The 22,773-nt window shown below is 43.2% G+C and overlaps 1 protein-coding gene across 1 annotated transcript in view; it reads left to right on the top strand.

Annotated features, from left to right (window-relative positions):
* The window catches only part of NEMF (nuclear export mediator factor), a 1,922,187-nt gene that overhangs the window by 413,993 nt on the left and 1,485,421 nt on the right, over positions 1 to 22,773 (top strand). Inside the window, exon 7 of the mRNA XM_044074284.1 lies at positions 13,338 to 13,424. Coding sequence (XP_043930219.1) covers positions 13,338 to 13,424 — 87 coding nt within the window. The remainder of the gene's footprint in view (positions 1 to 13,337; positions 13,425 to 22,773) is intronic.

The following is a 22,773-nucleotide window of genomic DNA, read 5'->3' as shown; positions in this document are numbered from 1 at the left end:
CACTTTGAGCAGGTCCTTAACTCAATCCCACAAATGGATGCTTCACAGGAATGTGTTTCTGGACATTGTCCACCAACATGGTACTCCTCAGGTAGATCTGTCTGCCTCCTCCCTGAACAGACAACACCCTCTGTTTTGTGCCAGAGTCTGGGTCCTGTGGTGTGGAAGGTGGATGCCCTCTGTTTTTCTTGAAAGGGGATGTTTCATTATGCATTCCCTCCCCTTCTTCTCATTCCAAAAGTCCTGCTCAGAATCCAACAGGACACTTCCAAAATCTTATTGGTGGCTCCCTTTTGCCCTCAACAGCATTGGTACCCTCTTCTGCATTTAGACAAGGGCAGTTACCACAGGTTATCTCAGAGGATTTACCTACTTACTCGAGACAAGGGCTCTCTCATCCATTCCCCAACTGTCCACTCTTCAACTGACAGTGTGGGTGATAGGATTTTGATTACATATAGATACCTTTTTTTTTTCCTGAGGAAGTGCTTAGGGTCCTTCAGGAGGCCAGGAAGCCCAATACTAGGAAATCCTACTTATCCAAATGGAAGAGGTTTTCTCTTTGTTGTATCTCGTAACCTTGACCCACTTACTATGAATGTTCCTTTGGTTCTTCTCTCATTTGTGTGAATTGCAAAATGCTGGTTTGGCCTATTATTCTATTAAGGCCCACTTATCAGCTGTCTCTGCTTGTCTGCCTTTATCTCCTCCTTTAGCTTCTAGATTTGAAGCTCAACAATTCCTTAAAGGTGTCCTTCATATTTGGCTTCCCATGAGGTCTTTTCCTCATCCCTGGGATGTTAATTTTGTTTTAGAGAAGTTGACTTGGGCTCCTTTTGAGCCTGCTTCTTCTGCTTCTTGCAACATTGCTCTTGGAAGACTCTTAATTTGTTGGCCCTTACTTCTGCCAGATGGGTATCTGAGTTTCAAGCCCTTATAGCTTGGCCTCCTTTTCTGGTGTTTCATAAGGACAGGGTTTCCTTGCATACTAATCCTCTTAATGCCCAAGTTCGTTAATGAGTTGTCACCTAATCAGTCTATTCATTTCATAGGCTTTTACTAGGCTAATGATCACAAGGGCCTTTTTAAGCCTATCCATGCATCCCAAATCTCTGACAAGTTCTGATACCCTTGATAAGTGTAAGCATGGGCCTGGGAGATGAACCATTTACAGGTTACCTGTGTCCATTAGAGACATAGGTGCCAAACCATTTGCCTACTTTTTCCCCTTTCTGTAATCTGCCAGGGAAAGGGTGCTGTGCTGCATACTTTGGATGTACATAGACAACACAGATTTTATTTGGATAAGACTAAATCTATTAGAAAATTTGATCACTTGTTTGTTTTGTTTCATCCTTCATCCCATTCATTTAGCTGCATCCAAGTAAACTATTTCTTTTTGGATTGAAAGGCTAACAAAAAACTCCACTCCCTAAAAGCTGTCTTCACCCTAGCAAATGCTGGCATCTGTGTGGTCACTAAGACATGGTTTAAAGCCACAGAGAGCACACCAACAGTACAAGGTTATAATGCCGTCCACATATTTAGACCAGCTACTTCACAAGCAGGGCCTAAAGGTGGAGGTGTCTCCATTTACATCAAAAATAAATATACTTCAAGGCTGGTCAAACAGGACAATGCACTTGAGCTTCTCCATGTTCAAATCACCATAGACAAAATCCAGTACCACTTCCTTGCAAGTTTTAAACTTATTAGAAACACTAACCATCCAACCCAATACCATATTCATGGGTGACTTTAATTACTCAACTATTAACCGAGAATCCTATACAGCACCAAACGTACAGGCATGGAGATTCCTGAATTTTGTAAACACACATTCCCTGGACCAGATAGTCAAAACACCAGCCAGGGGTGCAAACATATTGAATCTGGTCCTCACTAATATGGGAGAGTACTGCGCTCCCCCTACTGTAATGCCTTCCCTGGTAAGGTCAGACTACAAAATGTTCTCCTTTGAAGTGAAAATAAAACCTGGACCCCCTGCTAAACCTGGAATACTTAGGAACTACTCTAAGGCTAACCTCCTGCTGTTAAGTGATAACCTGGCAAAATTTCAAGCCCCCATAAACCCTGAGAATACTTGCATATGCAGAACTGTTCACAGAAACCCTGTGCAGGCATGTTAATAGCTGCATAGAGGCAGCTGTACCCACCAGGAAGAAGTACAGAACTTAAAAAACAAGTCACCCTGGTAGAGTCACAAAATCAATAGCCTGTATAACGGAATGAAGAAAATCATTGTAAAATTTAGGAGATGCAGCACCCAGCAGGGTAAAAGCACTCTCGTCAAACTAAACAAAGAACTCAGAGGACAAATAGTCTACCAAAGCCAAATTTGAACTAAGTTTGGCCTCCCAGGCCAAGAAAAACCACAAAGCATTATTTAGCTATGTCTGCAACCTCAAAGGCAATACACAACCCTGTACACAGCTCACTGTAAATGGGGCCAACTATAATGAGCCAGAAGATATTGCAAACCTCCTGGCTGATATATTCAGCTCCAGCTTTACCCCACTCTCCCCTTCAACCTTTCCTCATACAGGACCCAGGAAGTTAGAATTGGGGAATCCACCTCTACAAAGTGGCCAGTCACAAGTGAAGTCCCTCAAGGATCTGTCCTTGGACCGCTCCTTTTTGGCATTTACTTCTCAGAAATCAAGGCCAATGTCAGTGATCTCTGGCTGACTAAATTTGCAAATGATTGCAAATTAGGAGCTGTCATTGAATCTTGCGCTGACGCAAATGATCACAAGGAGGGGCTGACACAGACAAACAGCCATATGCCAAGAAAAGCATAATAGTATCCTTTGAGAAGTCATTCATCCCTGGTAACTGTCATATTGACAACACACCCCTTAGAGCTGTCCCAGTAGTCAGGGACTTAGGGCACACACAGATAGTAATCTAGCTTTGTGACCATCACATATCTACAGTGGTGAGAAAATCATTCTATATTGTGCAACTTACAAAGGTGTGGCATTTAAGTCCAAAGACATTGTTGTTTCACTGTTTTCAGCATTCATCAGACCTATCATTGAGTATAATGCCCCCTTTGGTATGTACCTAACATACACACTTACACCATTTATACCTTTACCGTGGAACATCCACAGAGGTTCCTCAGTAAAAGAATAAAGCGTGTAAGTAAAATGTCCCATGTAAACTGCCTCAAGGCCCTATCCTTGTATTCTGTTTCCTACAGGCTTTAGATGGGAAGCTCTATGCCTGGCATACAGGGCATTGTCGGACCCCACTTTGATGGACCTCCTCATATGCGCAAAACAAACTGCACCAGAATTACCCATTGTAAAGACTTAAACCTTGCTTGTGATATAAATAGGACCTGCTGGAGAGACAGGTATTTATCCCAGAGACTACCCTGTCTGTGGAACAGGCTCCCCATACATGTGAAGCAGAGCTCCTCCCTAACAAAATTCAAGTGCAACATGTACAGTTGGATGGGAAACAGGAAATTCATCCCTGGTTTGACACCTATGTCTCTAATGGACACAGGCAACCTGTAAATGGCTCGTCTCCCAGGCCCCTGCTTACACGTATCAAGGGTATCAAAACTTCTCAGAGATTTGTGATGCATGGCTAGGCTTAAAAAGGCCCTTATAGTTGTTAGCCTGGTAAACACATATGAACCTATTTCTTTTTGCTATACGTTTCATGGTAAGAACCTTCTTTCTTCTGTAAGCACTCATTCTACTAAAGCTGCAGCTTCTTCTAGTGTTTTTTTTTTCAGGGGATTGGATACTAACTGTATTCTTGAAACAGTTACCTGGACTTCTTTGCATACTTTTACCAAGCACTACAAGTTGGATAGAATTTTCAGAGATAGAGATGGTTTTGCTAGGGTCATCCTTTATAGCTTCCTAGAAGGTTCTGCTGGTCCATCCTCCTCCCAAGTTCCATTTTGAGCTTTGGCACTCTCCCAAGATGCAAGGAATATTGCAACCAGTGAATGGAAAGATGTACAGTTGTGTAAAATCTTACCATAACAGTAGATGTCCTTTCCTTCAGTGTTGCAGCATTCACTCCTTCCCTTAGTTCATTTCCTTCCTGAATAATACTGCGTTTTCCTTGGACTGGTGTTCCTACTGGGGTAATCACTTCTGAGGATGGTATGTCAGGACATCACCTTTATGCCCTACCCTTTGCGAGCAGCATACATGTGACATACGTCGTACCTTAAAGTAACAGTAGCTTTTGTATACCGGCCAGATGTCTGGCTACCCAAGGCAGGGAATCCCAAGATGTAAGGAATACTGCAACAGTGAAGGAAAGAACATCTACTGTTATGGTAAGATTTTACACAACTGTACTTTATGATAAGTTTACTTACACAACTGTAATTTCTTGGGTCCAAGTTCATAATTCGGTGAAAGTGGTTTGAAGTTTGTGCTCATGGGCGTGTAGATTATGAGAAGATTGTAGAGCGAGGATGTCTTCAGCTTACTGTTAATGATACCTTCAGTAAAAAGGAGGTTGTTAGAATGTAGTTAGAATGATCAGTCTTGTAGGTAACTTTTTGTCCATCCTGTTGTGAGGATTCCAAAATTAATTCAAGTTTGAAAAGTAAGAGGTTGTGGTTCATAGTTTCAAATACCGTAGTCATGATATGCACTAGATGTCCTTCAAGGATGCATCTGCAGTCCTAACATATGGGTTGTCCTGCCTCAGGCAGCCCTTCGGTCGGCGGGATTCCAAAGTCTGGGTCTGGCCTCGGCTGATGTCGCACTTCACCCGACGTCATAGCTGCTGTGAATTGGGTATAAAGGCATCAGCCGACGCCATTTTCCTCAGTCTTTCTTGCCGCGCGGTGCCCGAAGCAGAAGCTGTTCGCAAGTGCCGGTCGATCAGATCCAGAGATTCTACTACCGAAGACTTCAAAAAGCTAAGTACCCCGTTGGGGACTCTTTCTTGCCTCAGCCGATGTCAGAAAAAGTAAATAATAGTTTAACTTGTGGGAAACAAATACCTCATAAGGATTTCCACTCTTACTGCCTTCCTTGCTTAGGCCCAGACCACGACGTATCAGCTTGTCTAGCCTGTGCTTCCTTCAACCAACAGACACTTAGACGTCGGTCGGAGTTTGCAGAGGAGTTTTTTGGTCCCGCTTTTGCTTACAAAATGCCGTCGGAGACTCCGACTTCACAATTAGCTAAAAAGCGTAAGGAAAAGGACCGACACTCGCGGCCCGCGGTTTCGGCCGAAACCACGGTTAAGCCAACCGCGAGTGTCTCTGTTTTGGCTGAAACAGAGTCCTCGGTTCTTCCTTCGGCCGAAAGCATGCCTCCGATAGCCGAGGCCTCACACAGCATGGCTGAATCTGCTACTGAAATTACCCCTGCTGTAGCAGCCACCCAGGATTTATCAGATACTATTCCTTTGGACATATCTACTCCTGCACGTGGAGCTGCTAGGCCCCCTGCATCTATGTCTATCAAGGCCTTTTCTAGGGCTAAAGCAGCTAAATCTTCTAAGGCCTTGCCTGCTAAAAGTCCCTCACACAGGCCTACCTCTAGTTCCCAAATGCTCAGCCTGGCTGAGGATCTCATTTCTTTGATCAGGGGATCCCAACCTCACCCAGACAGGGCCTCTCAACCCCCTCCAGAGAAGAGGCCTAGAGCAGAGCCCCCGGATCCTGTTTCTACAGATTTTTCCTCGGATGATTCAGAAAACTCAGATCCTCCAGAAGGCCCATATTCTCCTTATGAGGATTCTGATGCAGAAGACTCCATTCCTTCTGCCTCTCCTCCTGAAGAATTTTCTTTTGGGGAGACCTTACATGCTATGAGAGAGCATTTTCAATGGCAGGGCCAGGATTTTTCAGAATCAAGGAAAAGGCTAAGGACCTTTTTACATTTACCACAGCATAGGCCTTTAGCCATTCCTCCAGTACTTACAGTTGTTGATGATGCATATAATGATGCTTGTACTGCCCCTGACTCACTTCCCCCGGCCCCTGCCAAGCCCGACAGATATTACAGGGTCCAGGACACACACTTTCACTTGTATAAGGTTCCTATTGCAGATCCTGAAACCATTTCACAGGGCCCCAAAGCTGTAGCAGCTGCCTCTGCCAAAAACCCCCTCCCCTCTGAAAGAGAATCTAGAGCATTAGAGAGATGGGGTAAAAAAGTTTATACTTCTGCTACTCTTTCGGCTAGGGCCTTGAACTGTCAATTCCACATGATTCAGTATCAGGAATTTTTGTTAGACCAGCTAAATAAAAAACTGTCCTCTCCTGAACCTATAGACCGTAAGTCCCTTCAGGATTTGGTACATAACACTCAGCAGGTCAGTAATCATTCCTTAAAATGCGGCTATGATGCACTGGAGGCTTCCTTCAGATCAGCTATGACTGGAACAGTGATTAGAAGGCATGCATGGTTAAAAGAGCAATCCTTACCAGACCATGTAAAGTCAAAGCTTCTAGATGCTCCCATGGAGAAACAAAGTTTGTTTGGCTCCCCTGCCCAGCAAGTGCTAAAGAAGGTGGAAGAAAAAGCAAAATCTGTCCAAACAGTCAAGGATTTCTTACAGGTCCAGCCTCCGAGGTTTAGTAGAAATTGGCCTTCGAAGAATTGGTCCTTTCCAGACACCTCCAGAGCACAGAGAGGCAGAAATAGGCGCCCAAGAGGCAGAGGTCAATCCAGAGGTGCCTACAGGGGACGTCAGTGGCAGCCTAACAACCAGAGAAGTACTGCCACAGATCCAGCCACGACCACTTCCACAGGACAGACACAATGACTTGACTCTGATACCGCCTACCAGGGAACAACTGGAAGCACCCTTAGGCGGAAAGCTAGCCTTATTTTCCGTAAACACAAACAATACATTACAGGAGACAAATGGATTTTACAGATAATAGACAAAGGCTACAGGTTTCACTTCCACACTCTACCAAAAAAGAGAGGAAAGCCAAACCTACCACCAAATCAAAAAACAAACGCTCTAGAACAAATCAACCATCTATTAAGGATGAGAGCTATAGAAAAAGTACCTCCTATGGAACAAGGGCAAGGATTTTACTCCAGAATTTTCCTGGTACCAAGAAAAGAAAACCAATGGAGGCCTATTCTCGACCTGTCCGCTCTGAACACATATCTCATTGTTCCAAAATTCAAAATGCTGACCCTACAGCAACTTCTTCCCATGCTGGGCAAGGAGTCTTGGCTGGTGACTCTAGATCTCAAGGAAGCATACCTGCACATCCCTATACGACCAGATTGCAGAAGATACCTCAGATTTCTTGCAGGATCAGAGCATTATCAATTCTCAGCATTGCCCTTTGGCTTATCTACTGCGCCCAGAGTATTCACGAAATGCCTGGCATCAGTAATTGCTCATTGCAGGCTTCAGGGAATTCAGATTTATCCATACCTGGACGACTGCCTAATACAAGCGGGACAACAAGACCAAATTAACAAAAGATTTGGAAAAGGTTATACAACTACTGCAAGCCCCGGGATACACAGTCAACATGAAAAAGTCAAGGCTGGTACCATCCCAAAGGACAACATTCTTGGGTGCAGAACTGGACACATCAAATCAGATGGCATTTCTCACAGCAGAAAAGCAAAAGCAACTACCACTCTATTTCATGGCATTAACAACACAGAACCAGCTTACAGCAAGGAAAGTCCTGCAAGCCCTGGGTTACATGGCATCCTGCATAATATTGATTCCACATGCCAGGCTGCATATGAGAAAGTTGCAATGGTACCTAAGGAATGTTTGGTCTCAACACAAGCTCAGTCTAGAAGCCCAGATTCCAATAATACCATGCCTGAAACAAGAATTCCTGTGGTGGGCTCAGGCCTGTCAGTTGAACAGAGGACTGCCTTTCCACAAACCTCACCCAAGCCAGACTATCACCACGGACGCCTCAGACCTAGGCTGGGGGACACACATGGTGGGCAGGTGTATACAAGGCCTATGGACACAAGACCAGCTGAACCTACACATAAATCAAAAAGAGATGCTGGCAGTGAAACAGGCACTTCAGACATTCAGACCTTTTCTTCAACAGGGTCATTTGCTGATAAGGACGGACAACACCACAGTCATGTGGTATATCAACAAACAGGGAGGCACGCACTCATATCCTCTATGCCGGATGGCAATGGACCTGTGGAATGTGGCCCTGAACCTCAACATTCAACTCCAGGCCAAATTTGTGCCAGGAAAAGAAAATATACTAGCAGACACCTTAAGCAGAACTACCACGGATGCCCACGAATGGATGCTGCATCCAGACATCTTCAAAACCATTACAAAGAAATGGGGACTACCAGAAATAGACCTGTTCGCATCCCCACACAACCACCAATTGAGGAAATTCTGCACAAGGACATACCACCCACTTGCTTGGAAGGTGGACTCCTATCCTTCAGTTGGGAAAACCTGACAGCATATGCATTCCCACCTCTTCCTTTGATGCACAAAGTGCTACTGAAGATCAAAGAAGATCACCCAAGGATCATCCTGATAGCTCCAGACTGGCCGAGGCAGCATTGGTACCCGCTACTGAGGTGCATGTCTCGGACACACGCATGGCCTCTACCTCTAGTTCCTTTACTGCTAACACAGAACAACTACAAGATCCTACATCCAAACTTGAAAACACTACAGCTAGCTGCTTGGAATATCACATAAAGCAAAATAACCCAGATTTATCTCAGAGGGTTAAAGACATTATCCTGGAGGCTCGCAGACCCTCCACAAGGAAGACTTATTCAGCCAAATGGAAAAGATACTTCATTTGGAGTGCAGCAAAAGGAGAAAATGTATCATTAGCAAACATAGCTAACATCCTGGAATACTTAGCAGAACTTTTCCACAATGGCCTGTCTTACTCCTCCATCAAGATTCATGCATCAGCAATTTCAGCAGAATACAACATGGATCCTCCAGTCTTCTCTCATCCTCTACTCAGGCAGTTTCTGAGAGGAATTAAAAATGTAAAGCCTCCAAGGAAGCCACCTTTGCCTACATGGGACCTTAACTTTGTGTTGGAAAAGTTAACATTTCCCCCTTTCGAACCAGCAGCAACAGCAGAATTACAATTCTTATCTTGGAAAACTGCTTTCCTGCTTGCAATCACTTCAGCAAGAAGGGTTTCTGAATTACAGGCATTAATGGCAGTACAGCCCTTCCTTATCTTCCATCAGGATAGAGTGTCCTTGAGAACTAACCCTACTTTTATGCCAAAAGTGGTCTCCAGGGTATCATTGAACCAAGCAATCCATCTACCAACATTCTTCCCCAACCCACAGAACAGGGAGGAAAGACTACTACATACATTGGATGTGCACAGGCAATTGCGCTACTATCTGGACAGAACCAAGACCAACAGAAAAACTGACTAGCTTCTGGTAGCATATGCAACAGGAATGGAAGGAAAAGCAATTTCAAAACAGACAATCTCAAAATGGATAGGAAATTGCATTAGATTTTGTTACTCTTTTCATGGAAAGACATCTCCAGAAAACATCAGACCTCACTCCTCAAGGGCTACAGCCACTACTACAGCTTTCCTACGAGGAGTGGCTACCAAAGACATTTTAGAAGCTGCTACTTGGAGCTCCGTGCATACATTTGCCAAGCATTATAATCTGCCTTTATACTCCAGATCCCGAGCAGGTTTTGCAACTGCTGTTTTGCAAGGGATCTTAGCTACACCATAATCATCTTAGTGCCTCCTCCCCCAGTTTGGCTATGGTATTCTGCCCATATGTTAGGATTGCAGATGCATCCTTGAAGGACATAGTACAGTTTTGTACCTACCATAAATGTAGATGTCCGAGAGGTATGCATCTGCAGTCAGGATTACCCACCCTCCTTCCCCTCTGTGGTACTCCTAGGGTATTTGCCCATCTTGTAGCTAGCTGGGGGAATCTATTATGGTGTATTTGTTTGTATATATGTATATACATGTTTATATTGTTTGCTCTCTACTGTTTGGAATCATTTGCATTTATCCAAATTTAGCCTTCCTAGAGGGCACCTGGCATCTGGGGCAAGAAACACTGAGGAAAATGGCGTCGGCTGGTGCCTTTATACCCAATTCACAGCAGCTATGACGTCGGGTGAAGTGCGACATCAGCCGAGGCCAGACCCAGACTTTGGAATCCGGCCGACCGAAGGGCTGCCTGAGGCAGGACAACCCATATGTTAGGACTGCAGATGCATACCTCTCGGACATCTACATTTATGGTAGGTACAAAACTGTACTTTATGATATGTAAACATGCAAGGGGGAATGTGGTTGTATCCCCTTTACAGAGATGTTCTGTGGTTATGTCAGTGGAATCTAGGTACAGGCATCACTTTTTCATCAGTGCATATACTGGGCAAAATAAAAGGTGTGCTGGTAAATTCCTGGATTCAGGAGATGTATCTGGGATAGATCTGCATGAAGTAGATTATACCAGAAATTAACCTTTTCATCACCTAGGAAAATACATTTCCTCTCATGTTCTGCTTTGTGCAACAGTTCAGTGGATTTGGGAGGGAGGATTGGAAATGGGGTTTCCTATAATTCAGACATTTCTCCATTCCTTGGGACGTGGAATTACTTTGTTTCTTCCTTAGATTTCTTCTGATTCCATGCCTGATAGCAAATTTCAGAGAAGAAAGACTAAAAGATATATTCATTACTCCCTGGTGTCTGAGAAAGGTATAAAGTCAAGCTGTAATGTATCAGAAATGCCAGAGATTGTCTTAGTTCTAGCTAAGGAGGTCCCTCTGCAGTTGGGAAAACAGTAACTCTGACTTAAGGCCTTATTGTTGCTGTTGGCACTTTGACCCTCCCCCACCAAATCTTTCATCTGGGATGTAAATGATTGATGTTACCAGGATGTCTTCTGTGATGTAATTGGGGATACTGGAAATTCTGCTAGTTGTAGTTAAGGAGATCCCCATGGACTGGACAGCACCTCTGGATTAGGGCCTTACTGTTTCTACGGACATTATCTTCTTCTTCTTCTGGCTTTTCCCGGTAAGGGGTCGCCACGGCGGATCTTTCCAGATCTTCAAAGTACGTTGTAGGCAATGACCAATGTTGGCAAGAAGCCTTCTGTATGTCAGATGTAGTTTGCTATGTGGAAGAAAGTTCTCTGCAAGAGTTGTAGCCTGTTCCATCTGGTAGGTAAGCTCATAGGTGGTCCTGGTCGCTGATTTGGCCATCAGTTATTTCATAGTTAAGTTTCAGAAGTCATCTGTTTCTACCCTCCTTGATCTTATGGATGTCAACATTGTGGGACCACCATCAATTCATCAAGTATTTCATTAAAAGGAATTCTGTGTCTTCATCTGCCTTTAAAGGATGCCTTGCCTTGCTATTGTAAGACCTAAACTTTGTGATGTTTGGAAAACATTTTTCTTTTTGTCCATCACTTCTCTTTACAGAATCCCTGAACTGTAGGGTTTCATAAAGAACTTTATCTGGTCTTTCACAAGGAGCAGGTCTTCCTTAGAACCAGCCTACTTTTCCTGTGGATGGTAGTGTTGGAATATCCTTGAACCAGTCTAGTAATCTCCATGTTTTCTTTATGGGAACAGAAATCCAGAATGAAAATGCCTTTCACACCACAGATGTGCACCATCAAATAAGGTTTTACCTGAACTGGGTCAACAAATGAAGGAAGATAACATAGCTGTTTATTTTTTGTGCTCTGGAACAGAAGGGTCGTAGATGCCAGACAAACTCTTTCCTGTCATATTGCCAGCTGGATTATCTTTTTCTCTCAGATGGCTCACAGCCTGTTGGAAAATGCTATATTCAGAAGCCACTCCTTTATAGTCATGTCTTTTGTGCTTCCTCAAGTGTGTTTCAGTTGCAGACTTGTTACACTGCAACCACTTCTACTTTGTCACTGGTTTGCACCTTTACCAAGCATCATTGTGTGGGCCATAACTCAAGAAACTGAAAGACTCCCATCTTTATGAGCTTTCACTTGTTGGCTGCCTCCACATTAGTGATTTTTACCACTTGAGATTTTACCCATTTGTATACCCAACAAGGAGTGTGTCCAGTGTTAAATATGCTGATTTATGAGGAGATCCTCCTTGATGAGTTGCAAGTGTGTCCCCCCCCCCATTACCCCACTTTGCTAGACCTCTCCTCCATCCAACAGTTGCTGTATAAATGTCAAATTGTCATTATTTTTCTTGACTTCCAGGAAGTGTGCTGTGTCATTATTTGTAGATGTTTGATGGACTCTGGAGTTAGGCGGACTCTCCATCTCATTGTATGCCAACACAGGGGGCATGTGCCCCTGGTTACAGGAGGCGTAAAGAAAAACAAAAACACTGAATTGAGAAAAAAAAAAGCAAAAATGAATCTATCTGTAGAGACAGCATAAAGAATCCCCTCATGGATGAACTGATAACAGAAAGAACATATCCATTTATTGTATCTGTTTGTAAATTGTTTCTTGCTGCTTAGCTTCCTGATCTGATTTGAGATGCTAGCCTGTTAAATGTTTCTTGATAGTCTGTTTACCAATTTGTCATTTTTTTCTTCCTAAATGTTGTAATTGTAGTATTCATAGTTGTTGCTATTCCAAGAGTAGTCTTTGTACTGCGCTGCCGACCCGCATTATAGCTGAAAAGGTTGTTAGACCAGTCCACTTAAACTGCTTAACCTTAAAGCTAACTAAAAATGAAAAAGTTTAACTGGCAAAATCAACTAAAAACACCCAATCCACCTACTGTACTTAAAAGCTCAATGAGACCTGATCTTGACAGTTCTATACTACAAGTTTTTCTTGCATTTTAATTTTACTTGCTCAACTTGTATTTTAGTGTTGCATCAAATGTGTTGTGTATTTTTATTCAGTTTTTGTACTAATAATATGTATCAGAAGATGGCTCTGGCATAGTTTTGTGAAGAAATTGCAGTCATTTGAGTCAGTAGGTGACAGCAGACGAAAATTCAGAAATAATTTTTCTTCATCACACTTGGTTATAAAAAAAATATTTATTTTTGTGGAAGCTCTCCAATGTTTTATCTCAAAAAGTGTGTATGAGCTTGACACGAGCATTCATTAAATGTTATCTGTTGTTACCAAGTGAATTTTCTGTTTTTCATTTACTTTGTTAAACAAATATTTTTCTGTTAGTATTGCTTATTGTCTGACACTGTCATGTATTTAGTCAGTTGCTGCTATTAGAATATGGGTACAAGTTGTATTTAACCTGTAATGTTATTGCATTGTACCTAGTACTATTGTGATTGATATTTAGCATATTTAAAAAAGCTGCAAGTTAATGAAAACTTTTTTTTTCCTGGCCTGTAGCTTATGGAGCCACATTGATTGAACACTGTCTAATAGAAGTTGGATTCTCTGGCAATATCAAAGTAGATCAGATTGATATTTCTAAAGGTACGTTGAGCTCAGTAAATACATTTGTACGCATTTTGTTATGTATTTTAACATCTCTTCAGATTTGCCCTTGATCATGCCAGCTGTGAATTTCCAGCACTTTGCATTTGAAAGTATTTTTGACAGTTTACACAACCTAACATTAACAGTATTTACTGCACCAATGATTTAATTCACAGAGCCTTTGTAGGTGCTGCCGGTCTTTGAATGTGTATGTGAAACTAACAGTAGTAATTGTATATTGCTGTCTTGCAATATATGCATTATGAGTCTTGTAGATATTACTTTTTATGTCAGTCAGTGATATCTGTAATTTTGTTTCATTAACTATGCTCTGCTGATACTGGTAGTACATGGTACACAATCGTGTATAAAATTAGCTTATTTAAATGTTACTTACTGATTATGCTAATATCAGATTCCTTACTTGTTAAGCATACATTTATTTACCAATTACAGACTTTGTGGATGTTCATAGGTAGGTACAAGGCTATCGGCCCTGGGGCCTATATAAGCCTAGCCAAAAAGGTTCCCTGGCTTTCGCCACCCAAGAAAGTTATTTTCCTGTGCCCCTGTCAAGCCATGCCGCAGAAGTGATCCCCAGGGTTAATTTTCTATTTCCCATCCAGTCGTCAAGATTTTTCCTAAAGAGGGCCAATGAGGAGCTTTGCTTGACATGAATGGGTAGTTTGTTCCAGAGCATGGGAAGCCTCTGGAACAGGAATCCATCCCTCAAACATGTTCTGTTTATTGTGGTGACCAGGTTTAGGTCCCTGTAGCATGTGGTTCAGAGAGATTGGGATTTCTTTAAGTGTAGCATGTCTAACAGCTTTGGGTTTGACATAGCTTTGTATGTTAGGCAGAGATCGCCTCTGAATGGGCGATATGCGACGGAGTAGAGCTGGAGTTTTTTTAGATGGTCTGCGTATGGCATCTGTTTGAGGCTGATAATCCTCTTAGTGAGGTATTTCTGTGGCTTTTCAATAGTTGTAGGTGTCTTGTGCGATACATCCCAAATGGGGCATTGTACTCTATAATGGGTCTGATGAGTGATGAGTAAAGAGGAACAATGACCTCCTTTTTTCTAGGAGAACCCTTTTTTGATGAGGTGTGCCACATAGAAGGATTTACTGACTACTGTGGTAATGTGGTTATCAAAGGAGAGACTACTGTCCACCTGTGTCCTGAGGTCTCTTATCACACTTTCAGTGTTTAGTGAACTACTGCCTATGTGGTAGTTCATGGTTACCAAGGTTTTCCCAAAGGGGATGACAATGCACTTCTTGGCATTGAGCTTGAGGCCATGACTTTGACACTAAGCATCTGTCTCTGTGAGGCCCTTTGTAGAATGTCTACATCATTAGATGATTCTGTTATGGCTCCCAGTTTGCAGTCATCTGCGAACTTTGTTAGCCAAAGACCTTCTCTGTTGGCCTGCACTTCAGAGAAGTAGATGTCGAACAGGAGAGGACCCAGGACCGAACTCTGTGGTACTCCACTCATCACTGGTCTGAAGTCGGACTTGGAGTCGGCTACTTTTACTGTGTGGGTTCTGTCAGTGAGCCAGCTGGCCACTCATCTTGTGACATAGGGATTTATACCCAGTTTAGTGAGTTTATCTATAATTCCAGAGTGGGGGATGGTATCAAAAGCCTTGGCGAGGTCAAGATAGGCTGTGTGCACTACCTTGCCCTCGTCTACAGCTCTAGTGACTGCTTCAAAGAAGTCCATCAGGTTTAATAGACATGATCTACCTTTTACAAACCCAAACTGAGTGGGGTCCAGGGTTTGGAGGTTACCTATGTCTTTGTTTATAAGCTCCAAGATGATACGTTCCATGGCCTTGCAGACCAGGCTCATCAGGCTAATGGGGTGGTAGTTTCCGGGGTCCGTGGTGGCACTCCCTTTGTGGAGTGGGATAACTGTTGCTGTGCGCCATTCAGTAGGCACATAGCCTGAGGTGAGGCTATGATTGAACATGCTACTTAGGTGGGGTGCCAGTTCGTTCTGTAGTTCATGCAGTATGCAGCCTGGGATGTTGTCTGGTCCCATGGATGTAATTATTCATTTATAGTACTTGCTGATGTTCTTCATGTTTCACTGTGGCAGTCATTACATTTGGGTTATCTGCTTGCAGGTAGCCCTCAGTTGGCCTGATTAACAAAGTCTTGGGTCCTGTGTTGGTTGCTGTCCCTTCTTCCAAGACGTCAGGTCGTCAGGGGTATAAAATATGCAGCCAATGCCATTACATCAGTCTTTCTTGCCGAGCAGTGCCCGAAGCAGTTCGCAAGTGCTAGTTGGCCGACTCCTGAAATTTTCGTTTTCGAGTTTCAGAACCGAAGTCTTCAACTAAAGCTAAGTACCCCGTTGGGGAAACTTTTTCTTGCTCCTTACCGATGTCAGTAAAAGTTAATAATTGCATTACTTGTGGAAAGCAAATACCTCATAAAGATTTTAATTTGTACTGTATTCCTTGTCTAGGCCCTGACCACGACGTACCTTGCTGCCAGTTTTGTGCTTTATTTAATCAGCGCACTATCCATTGTCTGTATATTTTCACCTCTAAATATTTTGGTTCTTGGTTTAATTATCCAGAAATGTCATCGGTTAGTCATCCGACTACCGGGATTCCAAAAAAACGCAAGGATAAAGACAGAGATGGGCCACCGAGGTCCACAACTGCTGACAACGCTTTGCCTAAGCCAGTCGCCAGTTCGCCGGTACTCAGTGAGGCGCTTTCGCAGCCCGATACCTGCTACTTCTGATTTGCAGGCCTCAACTGAGACCCATTCAGAGTCCAGTATGCCATGAGATACTTCAAGTATGGAACCCGCGGATGTCTCTACCTTGGATGGGTCCGGAGCCGTTGTGCAGGCACTGGCTTCTGAGGGTGTATTCAGGCCTACGGACTTGCATATTAAACCGACGCCTCCTTATTCGCTTAGGCCTAATTCTCGAATCATGCCTAAAAAACTGACACCCAGCCACATGCTCAGGCCTCTATGCCTAAAAAATAAATGATAAGAATGGCTGAAGATCTAATTACTTTAATCAGGGGTAGCCACCCCCCCACCCCCACCCCCCACAAGAGGCCTAGGACTCAAGTTGTTTCTGAATCTTCTGACCAGAATTCTGTTTTTTCTGATTCTTCTGATGATCTGGATTTGCCCTTCTCTACCTATGAGGATTCTGATGTAGAGGACTCTATTCCCTCTGCCTCCCCTCCAGAGGATTTTTCTTTTGGTGAAACTTTACATACTCTTAGGGAGCATTTCCACTGGGAAAGCCAGGATTTTTCTGATTCAAAAAAGAGGCTCAGGGATTTCTTACTCCTACCTCAGCATAGGCCTTTTGCTATTCCTCCTGTACTAGACATTGTTGATGATGCTTTTTCGGAATCTAGTTTGGCCCCTGATTCCTTGCCTCCTGCTCCCAGAAAACCTGACAGATACTACAGGGTCCTGAGTCACACAAGTTCCTTTTTAAAAATCCTATTGCGGATCCAGAGACTATTTCTCAGGGTCTCAAGGGCGTTAAGGCTTCTACTGCTAAAAATCCTACACCTTCTGATAAAGACTCCAGGGTGCTGGATAGATGGGGTAAAAAGGTTTACACTTCTACAACCTTGGCCATTAGAGCTTTAAACTGTCAGTTTCATATGTTAAAGTATCAGCAACATGTTACTGGATTGCTTAAACAGAAAATTATGTTGATTCCTGATTGTGTGGAAAATAAAGAATTACAGGATTTAATGCATTCTGCTGAACAGGTTGGAAAACATACTTTGCAATGTGGTTTTGCTTCATTAGTGGCCTCTTGCAGGGCTGCTGTTACTGGGTCTGTGCTCAGAAGGCATGATTGGCTTAAAGAGCAGTCTTTACCTGATCATGTTAAAGCTAAATTGTTGGATGGCTCCCTTAAATCAGGACCGTCTGTTTGGCAAGAAGGCTGAGGAAGTTCTTAAAAATATGGAAGATAAAGCTAAATCTATGCAAACTGTTAAAGATTTCTTACAAGTTCAGCCTCTCAGATTTAGTAGACACTGGCCCTCTAAAAATTGGTCCTTTCCAACCCCTCTTCTCAAGCCAAACCCAGACACAGCAGAAACCCCAAGTTTCAGTCCCAGGGGACACACAGGATTAAGCAGTGGGGGCCTCCACTTCCAAATCTGGGAGTAATAAGACTCCCCCCTATGGTAAACTGTCTCAATGACTTCCTTTTAAAGTTTCCAAACACTTATCAACTGACTGCCCCTTTGAGGGGAAAGATTGCTCTTCATGCAAAGAACTGGGAGCTCATTACCCAGGACAAATGGGTTTTAAATATAGTGTCCCAGGGATACAGATTTCACTTCCACACGTTGCCAACACCAAGTAGGTGGCCGGACCTACCCCCAAATCAGTGGGCAGAGGACCAAAAACAAGTACTTTCTCTCTTAAGCATGGGGGCTATTTAATTGGTACCAGAAAAGGAAAAGGGACAAGGTTTCTACTCGACTTTTCCTGGTATCCAGAAAATACAATTCATGGTGTCCTATCCTGGACCTGTCTACTCTAAACACCTTTTTGGAGATTCCAAAATTCAAGATGCTGACTCTTCACCAGTTGCTTCCTATGCTAGGCAAAGACGCCTGTTTGGCAACATTAGATTTAAAAGAAGCATACCTGCACATCCCAATCAGGGAATCTTGCAGAAGATACCTTCGCTACAAAGCAGGCTACACACTATCAGTTCTCTACACTGCCCTTAGGCTTATCTACTGCGCCCAGGGTATTCACAAAGTGCCTAGCTCCAGTTATTGCATTTTGAAGGCAAAGAAATATTCAAATATACCCATACCTGAACAGTTGTCTAATTCTGGAAGAAAGCCAGGACATACTTTTGAATCATCTGGCCTTTGTACAAAGGGTTCTAACCTGTCTGGGGTACACCATAAACAAAAAGAAATCTCACCTGGTACCCTGTCAACAAATTATATTCTTGGGAGCAAGCTTGAATACAGCTTCCCAGATGGCTTACCTCACACCAGAGAAACAAATTCATTTGCCAACCTACTTCAAACAAGTGGCCACAAAAACCACGCTATCTGCAAGACAAATACTGCAAGCCTTGGGGTTTGTAGATTCATTCAATCATTTCTTGGAAAAAATTGAATTAAAATGGCAAATCTTTTTAAGAGCTGATGTAACACCTGGCATTAATGGCAAAGTTTATGTCAAAAGTTATTTAAATTATGTTCATTTTTAATTTTTTTTGTCATACAATTTAGTATTTGTATGTATTGCAAATGTAGTTATATTAAGAACATTATTACAAGTTTACATTATACATATAGTTTATTAGTAGACATTGTGTTAAGGAAGTGACAGTACTGTTTGGTTGAGTGAATTTTATACTGGCATGTCCTTTTAAGGATTAATACTAGTAGGAAATGATGTCGAAACAATTGTGGTATAAAAGGAAATGATGTAAATGGTGGATTTTGTAATTCTGAAGAAGTTTTGTAATAAATGGGATGAAAGCGCTAAATTTATTCTGGCTCCAGTGTGTGTTTTGTTTAAGTGGCCACAAAAACCCTGCTATCTGCAAGACAAATAATGCAAGCCTTGGGGTTCATGGCCCTCCTGCATTCCTCTAATTCCATATGCAAGGCTGCATATGAGGAGACTACAGTGGTATCTAAAAAGCCTATGGTGTCAACATGCTCAGGATCTAGAAGCAATGATTCCTATCATACCTTGCCTACGCCTAGAGTTCCTTTGGTGGGTAGAGGCCTGCCACCAAAGCAAGGGACTACCTTTCACACCATCCCTTGCCACCCAAACCCTAACAACAGATGCATCAGACTATGCATGGGGGGCTCACCTGGCAGGGAATTGCATTCAGGGCAAATGGAATCCAAGTCAAATGCATCTGCATATCAATCAAAAAGAAATGTTAGCTGTACAGAATGCTCTGATAGCCTTCAAGGAAATCATTATTCCAGGACAACTAATGGTAAAGATGGACAACACCACTGTTATGTGGTACATAAACAAGCAGGGGGGTACACATTCTTACCCCCCTCTGCAGACTAGCCATGTCATTGTGGAACACAGCCTTGAGCTACCAAGTGCACCTTCAAGCTCAATTCCTGCCAGGAAAATTAAATACACTGGCAGACGGACTAAGCAGAAACCTCATGGATCCACGAGTGGAAACTGGAAACAAGTATTTTCAACATGTTGACAAGCAAATGGGGGAGCCCAGATATAGACCTATTTGCCTCTTCCCAGAACTACCAGTTGGACAAGTTTTGCACAAGGACCCCCCACAAACAAGCCTGGTAAGTGGATGATCTGTCCTTCATCTGGAAAAAACTATCAGTCTGTGCTTTCCCCCCCTCTGCCTCTGTTCTACAAAGTACTACTAAAATCAAACAGGACAAACCAAGGATGATTTTGATTGCTCCAGACTGGTCACGCCAACACTGGTACCCCCTCCTGCAGAGTGTGTCACGGCTGTCCCCATGGCACCTGCCTCAGACTCCTTCCCTGTTGTCCCAGCAGGAGAACCAGATTCTGCACCCTCAGTTGCTAACACTGAACCTTACAGCCTGGCTAATTACCTAATCTCTCCTTTACCATCCCTCAGTAAACCTGTGATGGATATCATTTTAGAGGCAAGGAGGCCTAGTACTAGAAAATCTTATGATGAAAAATGGAAAAGATTCTGTGCCTGGAACCCATCTCAAGGGATGAGCACAGCAGCACCCAATTTGCCTCAAATTTTACAATACTTAACTGAGATGCTTCACAACTGGTGGTGCTGTGGTAGCGTTGTCGCCTCACAGTAAGTCGTTGCCCTGTTCGATTCTCAGCTAAAGCATCTTCTGTGTGGAGACATGCGTGAATGGGCGTACCTTCGTTGAAGGTTGTGCATCAGGGCTGGCAACTCGGTATGTAAAAATCTACTGATGATCATTAGCGAACCGGAGTTCCGCTGTAGCGACCCCTAACCGGGAAAAGCTGAAAGATACAACAACTGAGATGCTTCACAAGGGCCTGTCTTTTTCCTCCATTAAAATCCATGCTTCAGCCATTTCAGCTCATTATAACACAGAACCTCCCCTCTTCTCTCATCCACTCTTCAAGCAGTTCCTCAGAGGGGCCAAAAATTTGAGATCACCCAGGAGAGCTCCAAACCCAGCCTGGGACCTTAACTTTGTTTTGGAGAAACACACACTACCTCCTTTCGAGCCAACTGCTACTGTGGACTTAACATTTCTTTCTTGGAAAACAGCTTTCCTTTTAGCAATCACTTCAGCTAGAAGGTTATCTGAATTACAGGCCCATATGGCAGGGGAGCCTTTCATCATCTTTCATATGGACAGGGTGTCCCTCTGAACAAATCCATCCTTCATGCCCAAGGTGGTATCCAGTGTGGCTCTTAATCAGTCCATACATTTGCTAACCTTCTTTCCCAATCCACAGAAGAAAGGGGAACGGATACTGCATTCCTTAGATGTGCACAGACAACTTAGATTCTACTTGGACAGGAAGGAGTAAACCTCAAAGGAAATCTGAACAACTGCTGGTGGCATTTGCTACAGGGGCAGAGGGGAAGGCTATTTCAAAGCAAACCATTTCTAAATGGATAGGCCATTGTATTCATTTCTGCTATAAGCACCATGGAAAACCTATCCCCCCAGGGGATCAGACCTCACTGCACCAGGGCTGCATCTACATCTACAGCCTTTCTCAGAGGCGTACCTAGCAGGGACATCCTAGAAGCTGCTACATGGAGCTCTATACATACCTTCACCAAGCATTATCATTTGCCAATTTTCTCTAAATCTAGAGCTGGCTTTGCCACTGCAATCTTGCAGGGCCTTATAGCTGGTCCTAATGCAATTTAAATTCCTCCTCCCAATCATATCTTTGAGAATCTACCCAAATGTAATGACTGCAACAGTGAAACACGAAGAACATAGTACAGTTGTGTACATTTATCATAAATGTAGATGTTCGAGTGTATTTACTGCTGCAGTCCTGGTTACCCTCCCTCCAGCCCCCTAACATCTTTTGGTTATACCTCTACTTTCCTTTACTATGCTTAAAAGCTTTTTGGTGTATTTGCTTTTTTGTTGGAGGTATATCATTGTACTTTTATATTTAATTGCTTCTCATTAGGGGGGCACGTGACATCTGGGGCAAGAGAAACTAATGTAATGGCGTCGGCTGCATGTTTTATACCCCTGACGTTATGGAAGAAGGGACAGCAACCGACACAGGACCCAAGACTTTGTTAATCAGGCCGACTGAGGGCTACCTGCAAGCAGATAACCCAAATGTAATGACTGCAACAGTGAATACACTTGAACGCCTACATTTATGGTAAGAGTACACAACTGTACTTTGTCTCTGCAGGTGTTAATTCATAATGTGTAGTTCATTCATAACTGTCACTAGCTGTTAACCATTGTTTGTTTTGAGCTCTTATTCAATGTAGTGCAAACAAATGTAGAGCTGTGTTGTGCTGCACTGGACTTGCTGCCAAATTAGTTAAATAATTTTGTCTTTTCTTGCCTTTTGAGATCCTAGACCAGGAGTCTTAAATTAAAATTACAATTGGTGCTCATGCAAGGACCTTAGTCTCCAGGACAAAAAGAAATACAGGCAGTGTAGCTAGAAAAGTACTCTAGCCACTTCCCTCCTCTGTAATTATGCTGGTTTGAGGGCTGCTTGAGGTCCAAGGGACATGAGTTAGACACCATTACCCCACACATTTCCACTCTTACACTTAGCAGGTCTGGATATTGGTATGGAGCCGGACATTTACTACAGGTAACCTTTTGAAATCTCTGAACCTGCTTTGCCGAGTTCTGAGATGTTGGGACTGAATGGCCAAAAAGCAGGGACTTGCATATAGGTTCATAGGTTCATACTAGGCTATCTGCCCTAAGGCATTTATAAGCCTAGCCATAATGTGTTTGGCTTTTGCCACCCATTTTAAATTAATTTTGCTATGCCCTTTTTTTGAGGTTAGTATACTGTGCCTCTGTCTAACAGTGACACAGAAGTCATACCCGGGGTAAACCTACGATCTCCCATCCACTCATCAAGATTCCTCTTGAAGAGAGTCAATGAGGGACTCTGCCTAACCTGGACTGGGATTTCATTCCAGAGTGAAGGGAGCCTCTGGGTTATGAATCTGTCCCTCCAGCATGTCCTATTTATTTCAGTGCTGAGGTTCAAGTCTCTCGAGCGTGTAGCTCGATAGGATTTGGATTTTCTGAGGTGCAGCATTTCCATTAATTCCGGGTTGGACATGGCTTTATACGTCAGGCACAGATCGCCTCTGAACAAGC

This window comes from Protopterus annectens, chromosome 6.part0, assembly GCF_019279795.1.
Source record: "Protopterus annectens isolate FY-2018-M chromosome 6.part0, PAN1.0, whole genome shotgun sequence".
NCBI classification, from domain to species: Eukaryota; Metazoa; Chordata; order Ceratodontiformes; family Protopteridae; genus Protopterus; species Protopterus annectens.
This window is presented reverse-complemented; position numbering and strand designations above follow the sequence as displayed.